The sequence below is a fragment of the Cygnus olor genome, chromosome 13 (assembly GCF_009769625.2).
Source record: "Cygnus olor isolate bCygOlo1 chromosome 13, bCygOlo1.pri.v2, whole genome shotgun sequence".
NCBI lineage: Eukaryota > Metazoa > Chordata > Aves > Anseriformes > Anatidae > Cygnus > Cygnus olor.
The window spans coordinates 13,458,524-13,476,612 of NC_049181.1; the positions used below are offsets into that span (position 1 = coordinate 13,458,524).

The window sequence follows — 18,089 nt, forward strand, 5'->3', positions numbered from 1 at the left end:
TCCTTACAGGGCACTCAAAGCATCTTGTACCCAGGAGATGAGGAAAAGGGAGCTCGTTGGCTGCTGCTTCTTTTCAGAATAGGTAGAAATGGGCCGGGAATCTCTCCTGCCGCAGCTGAGTCTTTCCCAGAAAAAGGGAATTTATTGCACGTCCACTCAGTGGAGGGAAGCTTGCAAATAGGCTGTGTCTAGCATCTCTAAAAGAAGCAAAGCACGCTGCTGTCTGGAGGTTTCCAAGAGTTCATGCTAAATTCTTCCTCTGTAGCCTGCTTGTAACGCAGAGGAACCGCGTCCTGACGCAATGTTCTCCTAGCACAGAGCAATCCGCTTGTATTTTATGGCGATCAAGATTATTTCCAGCAAGAAATGAATGAGGACGACAGCAGTGACAAATACAGATCTTACACATTCAAAAGTGGTAAGATGACAGCTCCATTTTCAAACCTGGATAACTCAGACCTCGAACCAGCATTTTGGCAGTCTGCTGACTTCAGTGGGACACCTGCTGACAATCTGAGCACTTCTGCTTGGGGACCTAAACATGGATGTGAAAAGCTGCCGTAAGTACCAGGTCAGACAGGAAAGCCTTTGTCTGAAAGTGAAGCTGCTACTTGGCTCTGCTAACGGGGATTTCCATCCCTTGCAGTGGTCGCAGTTGCTCCCGGAGGGAAGCGGGAGGACTGATATAATGCCGCACGTCTTCTCTCCTTTATGCTGAACTCTTCATTACGCCAGCATTTGGCTGCGGATTAGCAGCGAGCGTGGTGCAGGGCTCGAGCCCCCTGGGGTGCAGCGGGCGCCCAGATCTCCTCCTGGCTGGCCCTGCCCTTCGCTCCCAGGAGAGCTCTGTGCGAGGCACAGGGGCACGCACACGCGCTGGTACGGCGCGGAGACGCTCGGTTTGCTTTTTATTCCTTTTTTTACAACCCCACCCCCCTTCTTCTTTCCTCTAATCATTACAAAACAGGAACAAACGAGTGTGTCACTTTAAACCATGAAACCACTTAGTCCGTAAAGACAGATTTGGCGTCTTTGTGCTGGCAGCGAGGGGCCGGCGCGGCACTCCATAGTGATCCCACTGTTCTTCCTGGCCCCGCACCCCGCCGCTCCCCACCCCCTCTCGGGACTCGCTTCGTGTTTGCCTGCCTCTGTTTTTGTGGTTGGGAACCAGCAGAAGAATGGAATGGATTTAATGATTTGTTGGCTGCAGCGCTGGCATGATTAAGTCAATAAAGCTGCAAGCTGAAAACAGACAGTGTAGTTACAGTATATGACTTTAACCTTGTTAGTGCATGTTTATGTCCTCCTGCCCACTCCGTAGCTGTATGTTGCATAAAGAAGACCTGACCAATCTTTAACCCATTAAATAATTCATAAAGTGAGAGCAGACATCAGCTACTTGCAGAGCGGATCAGTAACCATGGGGTCAGCAATAACTTTGGCTCCCTGGACCATATCCAGCATGTTTAAACTCTGGTGATGTCACCAGGCAGGCTTCTAACCTTAATCATTCGGATGGGAACAAAGGGAAGTTAACTGTTGACATGCGGTGTCTCCGCGGAAGAAATGGGAGCACGGGCCAGCTCCAGACAGCTTGCTTCTTTTGTGGGCTTTCCTGTCGCCTTACAGAAGTGTGGTGGGCCAGCCGGTCAAAGTGTGCTTCTGGAGGCCCATTCTCTTAAGTGACAGAGGCTCCAGGTCCCAGAAAATGTCAGGGAAGTGTTGGCCGACTTGAGAAGAGGGTATTTGGAGGCGCTTGAATGTGTTTTTTTTGTCGTGGATAAATTTTTAATTGAGGGTATCTCCTACCTTGTAAATGATAGAGTAGGATATGTAACAGGGGTGGAAGCAGGCAGACACCAGAGGTGCAGGAGAGGACACAGAGCGAAGCAGGACTGTCCTCACTGCGGCGATAGCTCTCACAATAAAATATCAAGCAGGACTTCCAGTAAAACCCTAGACTCCTCACCCACAGCTACCTCAGCCAGCCTCTTCTGCTTTTTCCTACCAGCCAGCACACGGGGCTGCCCTCTCGCAGCACACGGCCCTCCGCCAGCTCCCAGCTGGGCACCAAGGGATGCTCCGTGTCCGTGGCTGCTGCGGCTGCTCCTCCTGCGGCACGCAAGGGGTGAGTCAGGGCCGGCGGGGCGTGCGGCCGGGACACGCCGCGCTCCACTGAGCCGCACAGCCAGGTTGGAGGCCCCGGGGGACCATTACAGGTCGGTGTAGTTTAGTGCCGTTCTGCGATGCAACCAGCTGTGGCCGGACCCAGAGGACAGATGTAGAGAGGAGGACACGACAAAACCTCGTCTGCGCGGTGAGCCAGGCAAAGCCCCTTCTGCCTCTCGCTGGGGAGAGGCACGAAGCGCGGCTCTGCCCGCAGCATGGTGGAGGCACCGTCCCAGGGGGCTGAAGAGCTCTTCCAGAAACTGGTCCTCGACCTCCTGTATTCAGGCAGGAGTTTTTATTCCTTTTTGGGGAAGCTGAGACAGAAATGAAGCGACCTGTCCATAGTCACATGAAGAAACTATGTGTGGTGGAACTGGAAACCGAACCTGGTGATGTGACTCCTGGTCCCTAGGGCCAGCTTTTATCCTGTGACTAAGTCATGAAACAAGCTCACCTTTCCAGATCATCTCCTTTAGGGGTGGCTTGGGAGTTCACCCTTGATGATCGCATTTTTTGCATCTCCTCTGACAAAATGCATGCTCACAGTCTCACGAGCCAAACCCGCTGCTGTCTGTCCAAAGGGATGTCTGCTTCTGCAAGTAAAATCATCAGAGGCTCGTGTGCCCCCCTGCACATGGTACATGCAGAGGCGTCTGCAAAGAGACCTTTGTGATGTGCACATCTTAACGTGTGGGACTGCTGGGGCTAATAAAGGCGCGCAGGTAAAAAAAACTCCCACGCTGTTACTTGTGAGCCAGATGGCTGCATACAGCAGAGCGTATCTCCATATCCACTCCGTGAGCCCAGCAGAGAGTTCCCCAGGTGCCAAAAGGTACACACCTTGGGCTGGGGTCAGGGCTGGCCCTTCTGTCTGCTGCTGCCAGTATCTGCAGCCAGTGACCAGGGGGAAGAGGACCCCCCGAGCCAGTGCTGGCTCTTCTCAGTTGCTCAGTTATTCCCTGTTGCTTCATTCTACTAATGAAGACTCTCAAATTAATTTACCTTGGTTGTGTTTTTTGTTTGTTTGTTTTTTTGGGTGGTGGTGGTGGTGGTGGTTTGGCTTTGCAGTGATCTTGAGCAGTAGCCTTTGCTTTGGAGAAGGTTTCTCCAGAATTTCTGCTGTGTCAAATCTAATTTGAGCAAAAATTCCTTGTTCTGCTTGTGTTTGGTTTTAGCTTGCAACTTTGTGCGATGCTTCTGAAAATCATTCCTTATCGCTCTATTGATTTTGATGAATGAACCCACGTACACCTAGCAATGTTTTATTATCAGGCCCCCACCATACGGTACGTAACAGCCGGTAATTTTTGTACACCGACTGCAGGTTCTTTCTGCTTGATGCAAAGCAGTCGCTCCAACCGTATGCTAATACTGAGTGGGGGGATCCCAACTTCTGACCCATTGCTAATATCCTACAAGTCACGTGAAGCCATCGAGGATTCTTGAGCTGGAGTTTGAAATGCCTGTGTTATCAGCAAATAAACACCATTAATTGCCTCTAATATGTCATGCAGTGGTTAAATGACAAGATCCTTATTAATATGCGTGTATATCAGCCTTTTCAGTGCGTGTGAGGGGGAGTATGAAGTGGTAAAATTATTTAAAATTAGTGGGGAATATTTACAGGAAGGCATAAAGAACTGTCAGTTGAGGAAAGCAGCATTTTATGTTCTTGTCCCGGATGACCTTGCTCCAAGGACAAATCAGAGCTTGATGAAATGAAGCTGCAGATGGCTAGTGATCTCAACTCTGTAATAATGAAATGACACAAGAAAAAAATGAGACATCTACAGTTTGTAAATACAGTCTGAATTGAAGGGGAGAAAAGGAATTTTTAAGGGGAGATTGAGCTGACTTGGTTACAGCAGTTCAGCTTTGGGTGCTTCAATAATAATTTTAATTTAAAAAAAAATAATGGGATAGCTCCTTGTTCCCCACACTCAAGGTCACCTTAATGTATTATTCTTTTTTCACATGTCAATATCTTGGTTTTAAAAATCTGATGATGAGGACTACCTAGTCACAGCTCGCTTTCTATCCATTATGTCAGCTCATTGCTGTCACTGGATTTTGTTCTGTAAGTTGGCGGGGAGGATTTTGGCACCCGATTGGGCAGATGATATGATATAACCATTTTCGGTGCTTGAATGGTTTCGTCCGTCAGGAAAGAGCAAGCTTGTGAGAGGTTTAAGAGTGAAAAAGTGATGTGATACTTTGTGCCAGAGCATGCTGTGTTTGTGGGCTTGCCTGAGAAACCAGGAGCATGTGCTGTTGTTTTTTGCATGTGGGCAGGTTTTCATGCAAAGGGCTTCTCAGAAGCGGTCCGGCAGCCAACTGCGATTGCAAGGGATGAGACTCAGGCACCTGCCTCTGCAAATCGAACCTTTACATGAGAGGGAAGAAGAAATTCATGGAAACATTAGCTTAGAGAAATGAAGTGTTCGCTAAGTTCTGTGCTCCAGACCACCGCCCTGCAGTTCGCAGAGCTTTTCAGAAATGGGCAGGCGGAGAGCTGATTTATCTGACTAGGAATCAGGAAAGATCTCGAGATTTCCTGGTTTTCACTCTGTTAGAGTGAAATCTTTGTTATTTTATGATTGGATCTTTTCTGTTCTCTCTCAAATTCGCCACTCGGTTGTTGCATTTCTCTGTGGCAGCCCCCGCCGGGTGCTGAGCTCAGCCGACTTTTGAATCTCATCGACACCTCTGCTAGAGAGCGTGCCTTGACATAACACAAGGATTACTTGAGTCAAACCACTTTATAGATACGAGACGTTGTAGTTTGTCATCGCAGCTAGTGCAACCTTGTAGAGACAGGCAGAAGGACTACCAGCCGAAATTGGGTGAGATAAATACAGTTTCAGATTATCTCATTGAATTTATAGGCGAGCTGCCCTCCATGGGAACGAGAGCAGGGTGTCAAGGGTTGGAGAATCATGAGGGCTGTACAAGCAAATATAAATATTTTGTTCTTTGCAGAGAATTCAATTCTGGATCTTGGCTATATGTTATACAGACACTTACAAAACACCTGTCTCCACATCTTTGGTTCCTTACACGTAAAAACAACAGCTACAGTTAATGTTAAAGAACAGTGTTAAAAAGACTGATATAAAGATATAAAAGGAGGATGAGTCCAAACAGCATGCAGGGTAGGAGCAGCTATAGGGAAATGAGCATTTCATCTGCTTCACTTGAAGAGAGGAGTTCCTGCTATAATTGCTAGCCAGCTGTGGTGATGTTGTCACTGCTCCCACGAAGGAGGACTACCTTTGAAGGAAGATGTGTGTGCCATATGAAAAGAAAGAAGAACTTAAAAGAACTTTTTTAAAAAACAAAGCCATATACACGTGGATCGCTTACAGCCTTCAAACAAAGCCTATTCCTGACTGACAGCCTGCAAGATAAGCTTAGAAACCTGAGGCTGGTAGTATTTCACACGCTTGTGTATCAAGTAAATGGGTGAAAGACAGGTAAAAAAAAGATCCACTGAACTGCACAGTTTGTTTTATCAATGTTCGTACATTGTATTAAAACGCACAAGCAAACAAAAAGCTGTGGAGCATTGCTGAACTGAAAGGCTCGGCTTTATCTTAAAGAGCATCTCTGAACTGGGAGCAGAATAGAGGAGGGAAAAAGAAAGAAAACTTCCAAAGAGCAAACGGAGAGTTTTGTAAAGGCACGAAGCAGAGGCCAGAAGCATACATAACCCGTGACTTCAGGGTGAAGCAAATGATCGTGGCACTTTACAGACGTGCTGTTGAATGGAGCGACACGGTTGTCCTGCTAAACCATGAACATGAATTTTGTTTGCCTTTGCCAAACAGATTCACAGTTTGAATTAGCAAGCTGTATTAACAGCTGTGGAGGCAGTGGTTCTCCTTAGTGAGGGTGGCATCACGGTTTGCTCTGGAGCCACCGGGATTATTAGGCACCAGAAGCCTACACGTGGCTTCTCAAGACACAAAACTCCTACAGCCATGTAATTCTATGGGTAAGCCAACTCTAATTGTGTTAGTGTTTTATTTGGTTAGTCTGTAGTATTTGTAGAGTGGTTGTACTAGGAGTCGTAGTCATGGACTTCAGAGAGAAGGGCGACCCTGCCATGAAAGCCCCGCCAGAACATCACAGCATAGGGCAGGCAGGCGGAAGCACAGGGAAACAGCGAAGCAGGAGTTTGAAACTAATATTTGCATTTCCTCAGCAGAGTACAGAACTCCCCATACATAACACAACAGATGTTCTTAAAATATAGGACAAAACTCGGTTAATGAAACTTCACCCCACCCCTAGAGAGTATCTGTCCCTGCAGTGAGTACGGATCCACCGAAAGTCCCCAGCCGGCTGTGCAGCCACGGCCTCTGAGTGGATCAGCAGCACAAGCTACCCCTAAGTCTTGTAGGCATGTTTTTCCTTTTTTTCTTTGTTTTAATTTAATTTTATTTTATTTCGCTATTTAGTTTATTATTTTTCTGTGTGATATCCCGGTAAATATTTCAAGCTAAGTTATCTCTGATTGCAAAAAATCCCCTCAGTTTGTCCCCTCCTGTTATTGACAGCAAACATCTACCCTGACCTGCCCATGGCTTGTCTTTTCCTTTTATTCTGCGGTGCTGCGGCTCGTTTCAATGATCCTTCTGTTTTCAGATATATAATTACTGGAGTCAGCTGGGTTCCCCATTTAAAGCGGAGGGAATATTTCTCAGATCAGTAGTGCTTTCTGAAATGGCAGAAACTTTTTGAATGCAGCTACGATATGCATTTTTAATTAGATGCATTTCCGTTCTTCCACTGCTGCTAACGCTTTCATTTAGGAAGTACAGTTCTTCACCTACTCTGCAAATATCTACTGAAATTTGCAAAGCTGAATGTCTCTCTCTCAGTAACCTTGCTGTGACCTGGTTATCTGTTAGAACCACAAAGAATTCAGTCTCTAATTAGTCCATCTGTTAACTATTGAAATTCATGGCTTAGTTTTATTGTCTGGGTCTGTAACATAATGCTGAATGGTCTCACCTGGCAGCTTATTTCTTATAAAGCAAATGTGCTTTTCCAAGAGCCATTTTGGTGCAGATAACTGTCTTTTCAACATTGGACAAATGACTCTGTCTAGCAGCCTGCAGTCCCCTTCATGCCCTCGCTGAAATAAATTGTACATCTCCAATAGCTCTGGGCTTAAGTCAATACAATTTAACATGTACGTTTCTTTGTTATATTCTTTAGAGTCGCACTGTAAGAGCAGATGGGAAAGTTTGATAATGATAAATGAGTTTACTGTTTTCACACAGTCCTAAAAAACAATGAATGCTCTTTATTAAAGATTAGAGGGATTTTTACATATTTGCCAAAGGGAGATTAAAGCTCTAACTCAGATCCTCAGAAAGTCTTGCTTTTAAATCCTTTTTGGACTGTTTGTTAATGAGGATTCAGAGGAATTAGGGGCCATAAATTTCTTCATTCTCACTTAAGTGAAGCCACAGAAGTGATTACTGGATGTATAACTAAGTGGTAAGGACTGGAGTTTATCAGCTGTATTCACAGAGAACAATTCATCTCCGTGCTTATTTACTGCAGTTGTGCATCTCGTGTGTGATAAGATGTTGAGGCTGGGTAGGTCGAGCTCAGCAGCGAAGGATTTTAGAAGGATGTAGATGCATAAATACACGCGGTAGGTCCCAGCGGGACTGTTTGCACACTTTGCATTAAGTGTGTGCCTGAATGTCTTTTTTGGCCCGGCCCCATGCTGGCTACAGTCAGACACAGTAATTTGCAGATGCGTTTTGTGCTGTCCCAACAGTGTGCCCCCGAGGCTGTCGGGAAGGACGGGTCTCACTGGTGTGTGCTTTGCAACCAGTCAGTGCCTGAATACTGACACAGACAGTGTACGCTCCTGCAAACCCTGCACCTAGTTCTCTTCTCCTTGCTCATGAAACTGGTGCCTGGGATAGTAGCCCCACTGCCTTCCCGAGCAGAGCTGCCAAGCTGGGAAGCCCCCGGATAGGGCAGGGGCTCCGAACTGCTGTGCGGCAATTCACCCCGCAACACGAGCACGTGCTCCCAAACGCACGGCCCCAAATCCCACGCGGGGTAGCCTGCTGCTGGGCTGGGGGTTCTGCCGATTTCAGGTTTTGTTAGGAGGTTTTCAAGGGGAAAAAGGACCAAAAAAAAAAAATCCAAACATGCAAACGCATTTATTTTAGATGTCAAAGATTAAGAATCCCCTACAGACACCTGCATGCCCCCGTGCAGCTTGCAGCTGGCTCAGCCTTACAACCCCTCAGTGTGCACACCCTCTTCCATCCTTCCCAGCTTTGACACCAGAACCCTCCTCTCTTCGCTCTCTTCGGGGTTTGAAACGGGATAGTCCAAACTATAGACAAGTTAAGACTCTGGCATGTTTGGCTTGGCCTTACTATGGGAAAAGTGACTTTTCTAGGGGAGTGATGAAAAGGAAAAATGCTTAAAGTTCATTAACCTTTGGTACAGATAGCAGCGTCCTTTAGACTACACCAGAGCTATTCTTAGTCGTGACGTTGACACGGGTGTTTCTCATTGTAAGGGAATACAGTAGTTCCCACTAGCGGTGAAAAGAGGAAAAGAGAACTTTTTTCTTTTTTTTTTTTTTTGGATTAACCTACATGTGAACTGCAGACAGAAAGATTTTGAATTCATTCCTTGTCTTCCCATCTGGGCTATTTTGTCCTAATTTCCCCAAAGGCAAAATTTATATCTATAGATTGTTTCTTTACCGGCTAATGAAGTGTTATACAACTTTGGTCTGAAAAACTCAGGAGCCCATTCTCTGTATTGGCAAATGAACTTCGCTGATTGTCATTATTGCTATAGGATGCCTGCAGAAAATCCCATACAATTAAGCTGTTGTATTGCCACAGCACAAGAGCCACAATTAGTAGTGTGATTTACACTTCTTTAGCATTAATAATATGGAAAAATCAACATTATTTTCTTGATGATGTTTAGGAAGAATTGGAACGAGGTGGACATGATTAGGAAAAGAGCCTTTAATGTTATGACTTGTTAATGCAATAGCCCTGAGCTAGACATCAGAATGATCGTCCTTGCACTATACTCATTTGCTTCAGTAAGCACAGACCCTCTGCACGCAACAAGACAAGTTGGGAGGAAATTGGATAGATGGCAGGGATTTTGGTGGTATGAACATTTCAGTGTCTTTCATGTGTAGAGTACACAAACTGAATCCCTGCACTTTCAAATATTCCCCTAGAGGCAATCTGCATTATTCAGAGCTTAACTGTGGCTGCAGAATACTGTCTGACATGAAAGCAGAACGCTAGCTTTACATGAACTTTCATATTTACATCTGTAGTAAATCATATTTACTTTTTTCCTCCCCTCCTTTTTTTTTCTTTTTTTTTTTTCTGTGGGAGAGAGGGAATAAAATGGGTAGGAGGGGAGAGGGAGGAGGAGAGATGTCCGGCAGAATTGTAAGCAAAGCACCACTAATAAAGCCTAGCCTTATGAGTCTGCCCATGAATGGGAATGATAATGAGCAGTGATGAGCTGCAGGTTTGTGTCTTTTAGTAAATTATCTAGCAGGCATTTACATTTCATCAATTGGGCTTTTGCATAATAGGCCAAAGTGCTACAACAAAAGGAGGCACCATAAAAATGAGTAATTTCGGTGACCTTCTTGGTAATGGCTCGCACGAGCAGTATATGGGAAGGTGGTGGGTCGAGCCTCGTGGCGAGCTGCTGGGGAAAGGCGCTCCAGGCGTGAGGAGCCCGCCTGGTGACAAACGCCTCCCAACGCTTTCTGAAGCATGGCTTGTATCCTGTTTTCTCCATCTGAGCATGCTTCTAATTGTCAGATGTCAAAAGGCAACAACCATTTTCTTCGTGCTTATCTCCTGATAACATTGATTCTCAAACAAAGGATGTGGGCTTCCATTCTGAAAACAAAGGAAGCACGGCCCGGCTAAGATTGCTGGTTATAATACACACACTTCTCCCTGCCAATAATAACAAAACATCATAAATAATGTAGAGGCTGGATGTGAAAATGGAGAAAGGGGAATGCGCTGGTACTGCTGTGCCTGAGCATGGCACTTGGAGGACTGCTTGCCTTCTTGGCCTCCTCGAGGCCTTGACTTCTTCCCTTGTTTTTTCTCTCAGATTTCCCTGACTGCCTGCCAGCTCTTCAGATGTTTTTGACTTTTTCTAATTCTTTTTCTCTTTTGGGTTGTGTCTTCATGGTGGTTTTGTGATTTATTTTTTTCTTCTCCCCACAATGCTCTTTCTGTGGAGGCAAGTCCTCAGCTGGTGAAAGTCAACACGGATCTTTCTTTGGGTCCTTACAGCAAGGCCAGTTTTCACTGGCCGTGAATCAAGCTGGTTGCATTTCTGATTTGTGCCTGGCCATGATCTGATCCCGTGTTACCGCATGTTACCGTGTTACCATTGGGGAACCCCTGAGAAGCATTTCAATCCAGGCCCGCATCTTCCCCATCTTTCTGGGTCCCTGGCCTGATTCCTCCTTTTCTCTCCTTTTGCCTTTGGTCTGCTGCTTCCTTTTACTGTGGCTTCTCCATCATATCCAATTGCCAAGTCCTACCCTGATGCAACTTTTCTTTCCTTATGTCTTTCAGTGTAACAGTTGGGGAACTGGTGGGAAATGTGACGCTTTACTCACATCCCTCCTGCCAGCTAGGCAGCCATGTGACGCCAGTAATCTTAGTGAATCAGTCCCGTAGCCTTGGGCTAGTCACAAAGAATTTTGGATTAACCTTTTGCTTCTCTCATTTCTTCTTGTGCTGACCCTCAGAAATCGGAGCAGTCCCCTTGCCCCTCACCACCCCCAGCATGACATGTGGGTCCATGTGGATCCACAAGGTGTTTTTGGCATGGGACAGCCAAAGACTGGAGAGAGGGCATCAGCAGAGAGGATAAAGGCTTCTGTTGTTATCTCCCTGATGAGATTAATTTTCTTTTTTCATCTTTCTTGGCAGGATCAAAATCCTGGAATTGTTGCCAGACTTCAGGAGCCGGGCTCCATCCCAAGTGGAGGCTCTGTGCCGGCACCAGCCACGGTGAATGGGTACACGATGAGGAACCATTTACTGAAGCAGCAAATTATGAAACGACAGCTGATGCAGGTATGATGCCGAGAGCCTCTGTGGGTTCCTGTGCTGTCCACCTCACCAGGAGGGACAGGACTAACTGGAATGGGGAAATGAACAGTCAGCAAACACTAAGGAGTGACCCAGGAGCTGCTGGGTTGAGTCAGAGCAGGGCTGTCCTGCCTAAGAGAGGCCACGATCAAGTGCTGCTCAGCAAGTCCGAGTGCAGCTCTGCCCACTCATGTGCAAGGGAAGAATTCAGTCACCTCCGTATCATTGCCGTCATCCGTGGTCAGCCTCAGAGCTGGGAGGGAAGACGCTGAGAAGGGAGGCTTGAAGAGTGAGTCAGCCCCAGGAGAGAGATTCTCCATGCTTGCCTTTCTCCCTGGTTCCCCAGGGATATCCCAGAGCAGATGATAAACTCCAGTTTGTCCTGGACTTGGCAGGTCTCTTGAGGGACAGAAGTCCCTGTGTGAGGCTTGAAACATGCTGTGTGAAGGAGCAAGGGTGGGGGAATCCCACAGGCAAGCTGGGTGAGGCATCACCGAGCCTGTGGCTCGGACTTTCTAAGCATGCTGCTGGGTTTGGGGCAAGCAGGCTCGTTTCCTTGGATAGGAGATGGTGTGAGAAGTAGTTCAGTAAAACCCTTAACCAAATACTATCCTGTTCATTGATCAAGTTCCCTTCCAAAAACAATTGTACCTCTTTGTTATCCGTTAGCCTTAAGCTTATCTGTGCTGCTCTAGCACAGCAGGAATTCAGCCAGGCCTCAGCTTGCACCACGTGTGGAAGGTTCCCCAGGTCACAGCTGCTGTCTGCGGCAGGGATGCAAGTGCGGTGGCAGGTTCCAGGGTCAAATGGCTGGAGATATGAATCGGGTCACTTGGAGAAAGCCAGCAGGATCCAGGATCCAGGGCTTCCTGTGGTTTGTTGCTGTGTTCTGATGAGAAGTGGCAACCAGCACCATAGGTGATGCACATGAGCAGAGCCGGGCAGGGTAATGGCCACCAGCAGTCCCTTGCTTGTCACCGTGTCCCTGAAATGCTGCCACAGATTCTGTTCACTAATGGACTCTCGGGCACCTTTTGTCCCCGGATCTGGTACTTCAGAGAACGTCCAAAGAGTCAGCACAAGAGGCGCTGGGGAGACGCCAGGATTCCTGCAGCCTCTGGCTGCACTGCGCTTCACTCGTAAGCTGGTGAACACGAGGGGCTGCATGTTTGTCCAGCTCCCCTTTTGGCCTTCGGCTGCCTGCACAGCGTCCGCTGAAGGCTGCGCTTCCTAATGCGGGGCTGTTGTAAGGACACCTTTGCAGGAAAGGGCATGTGAGCAATTAAGATTCACTCTGAAATGAACTGTCTGGGCTGAATCTCGTCAGAGGGGTTTGTGTGTGTGTATGTGTGTGTGCATGCACTGGAGAGGTTGTTAATGATGACAGTGGCTACAATTCAAGTGCTAGTCTTGTTTGTCAGGAGATTGCAACTTGACTATTATTCCCCTTGTTTTCCAGGAAAAGCAGAGACAAAACATGCTGGGAGTAACGTCTGAGCAGAGGAGTTTGTTTGCGGCTCAGCAGATGAATCAGTTTCAAGGTAAGGAGGGAAGTGGCATGCTATCGAAAGCCTCGAGGAGCCAGGGCCTAGGGTCTGATTAAATACAGGGCACTTAATGATTCTCTGCCCTGAAATAAAAGCATTTCTCATTTTATTACGTATCATGAGATTCACCCGTTTCCTTATTGCTCCGGTAACAACGCTGTTACACAGCCCACGGAGCAGAGGCCCGTGTAGAGAAAGATAAGTACGGCGAGGCAGCCTCTTAAGGATCTGCCGTGCTGGCAGGGTGAAGGTGCTCCCAGCTAACATGTCTCTCTGTGTGCAGCTGTGCAGCAGCCCCTTCCCACCGAGTGCAGCCAGCCGATGCCGGCCCCTCCGCCCAACCACCGCATGCTGCCGTCTAACCCAGCCATGCTCCAGAGCACCTTGGGCGCGGGCATCGCCCCAGCCACTGCCAGCCAGAGCAGCGGGACCATGGTGATGATTCCACACAACCCTGGCAAGCAGCAGGGGGTTTTTCCGCCTAATTCTGACTTCAACATCCCCCTGCGGCCGAGCCAGAACTCGCTGGGCATGAACTCAGGGTGCCAAACTGTGCACAGCCACGCGGCCGTGCGGCCGGGAATGCCGATGGCCGGCTTTAGCTCTGGCTCCTTGGCGAATCACTCCGCGACTCAGCAGCACTTAAGACAGCCGAGCGTGCCAAGAATCCCCAACGTCTATCCCAACTCATCTGCCCAGATGTGGACGCCGACTGCTGTGCCAAGAATGCCAAATCAAAGCCAAATGGATACCAGCATGCAGCAGTTCTCCAGTAACACTCTTTTCTCCAAACAGAACGCGAGGCCAAACGCGTCGGGTCAGCAGTTCTCCCAGCAGGCTGTAGTGCCGCCAAATCAGATCGCTCCCGGAGTGCAGGTCAGACAGATGCAAAAACTGAGCATGGGACAGGCTGGCCAGGGCTTGAGCTCGATGAGTACTCAGAACTTGAGACACAATTTAACCAGGGGACCGTTGCCAGCTATGAATGTTATGAAATCAATGCCACAGGGAGTGTCTGGTTTTAACCAGCTCAGTCCTGCCTCGGGCCTCGGCCCGCCGAGCTACCCGGCCACCGGCCAGCCGCCCGACGCATTCAGCAGGATGAGCGCGGCTTCCGAGCTGCCGCAGTACGACTTCGTGGCCCAGCACAGCGGCTCCATCCTGCCCGCAAACTGCAGCGACACTGACTTCCTTGACTCTCTCATGAAGAGCAGCAGCAGCAGCAACGACGAAGAGTGGTTGAACAATCTGACAATGATAGATGACATTTTGGGACAGCACGCTCAAAGCTCCGGACACGTTTAGCTCGGAGAGAAGCGGTCGCGTTGTAAATAACGTGTGTGTGACTTTTAAAACCAACAGGTGGCCCATGAAAACCGCCACCTCTTTCCGTACAGAAAGACTAGACTCAGCCAATTCTTTGCCTGCATCAAAGTTTAATATTGGCAGTTTTTCAGATGACTGTATATATTTGAATATTTTGTAAATTATGTTTTCCTAAACCTTAAATGTAGAAGTATTTATACTTCTTTGCTGGACTGTTTGTAAATAAATCTATAGCATAACTTTTGGTTTTATTATAGGGATTTCATTATACCTTGTTATAAATATGCAAATAATATTGTTAGTTTCAGTAATACTGTGTATTACAGCATAAAATACTTATGTTTTTGACATAACTTAACACATGAACTAGGGGTGTCATTGCAGCCAGACTAGGCAGAAATCTATTCTCCCATATCAAGAGGAAAGGTTGAAAAGTTGCATTAAAAAAAAAAAATCCATAAAAGCAACTGCTGGTTGACTCACAGCTCAATCCTGCAGCCCGATGGTGGCGTGTAGGTCCCCTCAGGGCTCCCAGCGCCGTCAGGGACCCGCCAGCAGGGATCCTTTTGCAGGATCAGGGGGAAATTCTCGACCTGATACACTCCAGTACGCTGATGCGACGCTGGCAGCGCGTCACCCAGTGTCCTGCAGTGAGGATGTGCTGTGACACTGTGGTGTGTGTGCGTGTCCGTGCGTCGCAGCCAGCTGAGGAACACGCGGTGTGACGTGAGTTAGGCTGAAGAAGAGGTGCTGGTCCGACATCGCGAAGGCTTCCTGGCCACTGCATCCCGCAGCGAAAAGGTGGTTCTGGTTTGCACACCTCTGCCATGTATATTTGTAGTGTACAGGTGATGCGTTCCTGGTTTTAAGGCTTTTCATAATTTCTGTTTTAATGTGAGACTTTTTTTCAGGGGAAAAGTCTATAAACATTAATAGTTAATTTTTGATGTTTTTCTGTCAGCTACTATTGTCCTATGTATATTTAAGAGTCCGTTTATAAAAGATTCACTGTACTGTAAACTTCTTAAAATGTTCATACTTTGTGTAATCATATTTTAATAGTCACGTCATACTTCGCAATACATTTGTAATATAACGTCAGCTTCAAGCACAGAATGTTTTTTTCTTCATACCATAATAAACTGCCAGGGGAAAATTGCATATATTTTATGTGCTCGTTTCTTAGCTCCAGCATTTTGTACCTGCAGATATTTGAATTAATTTGATTTGTCCAGGATGCTACAACGTCAATCTAATAACGTGTACAAATGTGTATGCGCTGTTAATAGACGGAATGAGCTAGACAAAGAATTGAAGTGGGCCTCAATTTTATTTTAAGATGGGCTTTCCTAGGCCCACTCTCTGTTTCCAGTACAGTTGTGGGCAAATATGAACAAATTAGTCTCTGTTTTTTTACATAGCTCCATTTTTTTAGGTTTCAGTGCTTATTATTCAGAAATAGAACTGAATCTAGATTTTGGGGCTCTTGTTGTAGTGCTCCTTCAGCAGTGCCTGCGGTGGCATTCACTGCTTGAACACAGGTCTGAGGGGAGAGCCCGTGCCTGCTCTGGGGCAGTGAGCTGGGCACAAGGAACAGCAGGATGAACGAGGACGTTTTTCGCCTTAAATAAATGCACAAACAGAGTCTATAGGTAGAACTGCCTTGTTTAAACACAAGCAGACACCACCCCAGCTTTCTAGGGCTGGCGGAGATGTAGTCCTGCCCTTCATCCCAGAGACGCCGTGGGCATGATGAGCTTGAGGAAATCTCCTGGGGAGGATTTTCCTCAAATTGGTCCATGCTGGAGGGAGGGGCTGGGTGAGGTCGTCCCCACCCTGGTGTGGGCCCTTCCTGTCTGGAACCTTTTTCTACAGAGCTGGATGGCAGAAAAGAGCTTCTGAAGTGAAAAAATATGAGGAGGCAGTCAGTGTATAAAGCAGGTGGGTAGCAGCTCTGCAGACAGCAGGCCTCTCCCAGCCACCACCACCCTGCACCTCTTGAAGATCCTTGAGGCTTCATGACGGTGAAGGTAGGAGCTTAATCTAAGTAAACTCCTAACAGGCTTGATCCCAAGAATGAAACGTATGAGCATGAAACCAGGGCGAGGAAGAAAGAAGCCAGTTTTTCAGGCCAAAGAAACCGGCCTCACCAAACAACCACCCAAAACAGGCTGTAAAACCCTGCAAGTCTCCGAATGAGACAGAAATGCCTACCCGCCTCCAGACGGCAGAGAGGCGATAAATGCCTCTTAATACGTCTGTGGTGGGGACAAAGGTGAGTTTGTGTGGCTATTAAACTTGGCAGCCTTTCAGCAGCTTTTCTGCCACGAGTTGGGTCCTCTCCGGGGCAGCAGCTCCGACCGCAGGTCTGGGCACTGCCAGCACCTGGCCCCCTCCGGGTTAGCTGCCCGGCAGTCACAGGTGGAAGGGGTGACTGCTGCCACACACATTTCTTTAGGATATTAATAAATATTACAAAAATACCCCATTTTCATTCTTCGTTTTGTCTTTGGCAATGAACCTTTCAGCTTCTCAGGTCTGTGGGGTTTGGGTTACCAACACTGGGTGGGGATGTCTTCAAAAGCCAGCTGTTTGCCACTGAATTTATGAAAAGCTGTTTGTCTTGTACCCAAGTTGTGTACCCACTTGTTTTCACTCTTATTTTTTTGTCTAGTGCTTGAACTGGTAGAGCTCTTCACCTCTCCATCTCTCGTTCCTCGTGTCTCAGTTGGGAGCGGTTGTGCTGCCTTACCTCACAGGGGCATTGTGAGGAGTCACAGCTGTGTCATGCTTTGAAGACAGAAAATTATTATTATTTTCTTGGTGTCTCTGGTGGTACTTGTAGCTGCTGAATCTCCTGCTGCTGACCTCTCGGGACTTTGGCACATAATCTCAATGGCAAGTGCCCTGCCTGGGTTGCAGTCGAAGAGCTGGGCTGCTTTTTCTCCTCGGGGCAGGCGCACAGGGAGGCTTGTGGCTCCAACCAGGGCACAAAGTGCAGGGTGAAAGCACGCGGCACATCTCAGCAGCTGCGGCATTAGTACTGCAGTTATGGTCAGTATCAGGCTGTAACAAGCAATGCCTCTATCCTAGCAAATTGTCTGGTTTATTCTGCAAGAAATACCTTTCTCTGTACTTTGCCCTCCCCTTTTCTTCTCTCTGTTTCAAGTGTGAAAATGCCCGAAGCCTGATCCTGCTTTCATGGTCCGTATCGCTAAGGCAAATAGTTGCGACTAGTGATGGAATAAGGCTAAATACCTCACACGACTTACCCACCACGCTTACTGGAGCAGGAGGATCACACCACAAGGCGTACATAGACTTATGCTACAAGCCAAATTTTGCTGCCTTGCGGGCTGGTGTAAACATGGACTCGGTCGACTGAAGTCAGTGGTCTAGCACGGGATTTACACAGGCATAAATAAGAGCAGCATTTGGTGCTGTGGAAGCGCAAAATGAATCTAGATGTCTAAAATAGCTACAAGGAACGAAGTGTCTGACAGCGCTCACTATTGAAAGCTATCATTTATTTCCCAAACAAGTTACGTCACCAGACTGCCCTCATAATTATGGCCGTGAAAACAGGCAAGGCAGTAAGATTTTTCCTCTTGGATTCTAAAATAACATCAAGTCCCTATAAAGGCCAGAATTTCCAAAGACAAGCTCACTAAGAGCTTGTCTGTCTTAAAGGTTAGTGGCATAGGTAAGTCAGACTTTAAAACTCTATGCTTACCATGGAAAAATTCTCTTTGTGGATTGTATTAATCTAAACCAGACCATTTTTGACAAAGGCAAAACAGAAAAAAACATGCTCATTCCTATAAAAAAGCATCCAGAAAGCTCCTAGGAATAGGTGTCATGGGAGCCCATATCAGGCAATTTCCCCAGGCAGCCTAGC

At 47.3% G+C, this 18,089-nt stretch overlaps 1 protein-coding gene across 3 annotated transcripts in view; it reads left to right on the top strand.

Moving 5' to 3' along the window:
* Positions 1 to 15,352, top strand: part of MAMLD1 (mastermind like domain containing 1) — a 77,984-nt gene extending 62,632 nt beyond the window's left edge. For all 3 annotated transcript variants that reach the window (XM_040572175.1, XM_040572173.1, XM_040572174.1), the window contains 3 exons: positions 11,157 to 11,303; positions 12,778 to 12,859; positions 13,149 to 15,352. In XM_040572175.1, coding sequence (XP_040428109.1) covers positions 11,157 to 11,303; positions 12,778 to 12,859; positions 13,149 to 14,170 — 1,251 coding nt within the window. In that variant the 3' untranslated portion in view covers positions 14,171 to 15,352. The remainder of the gene's footprint in view (positions 1 to 11,156; positions 11,304 to 12,777; positions 12,860 to 13,148) is intronic.
* The last annotated feature ends 2,737 nt before the right edge of the window (positions 15,353 to 18,089 follow it).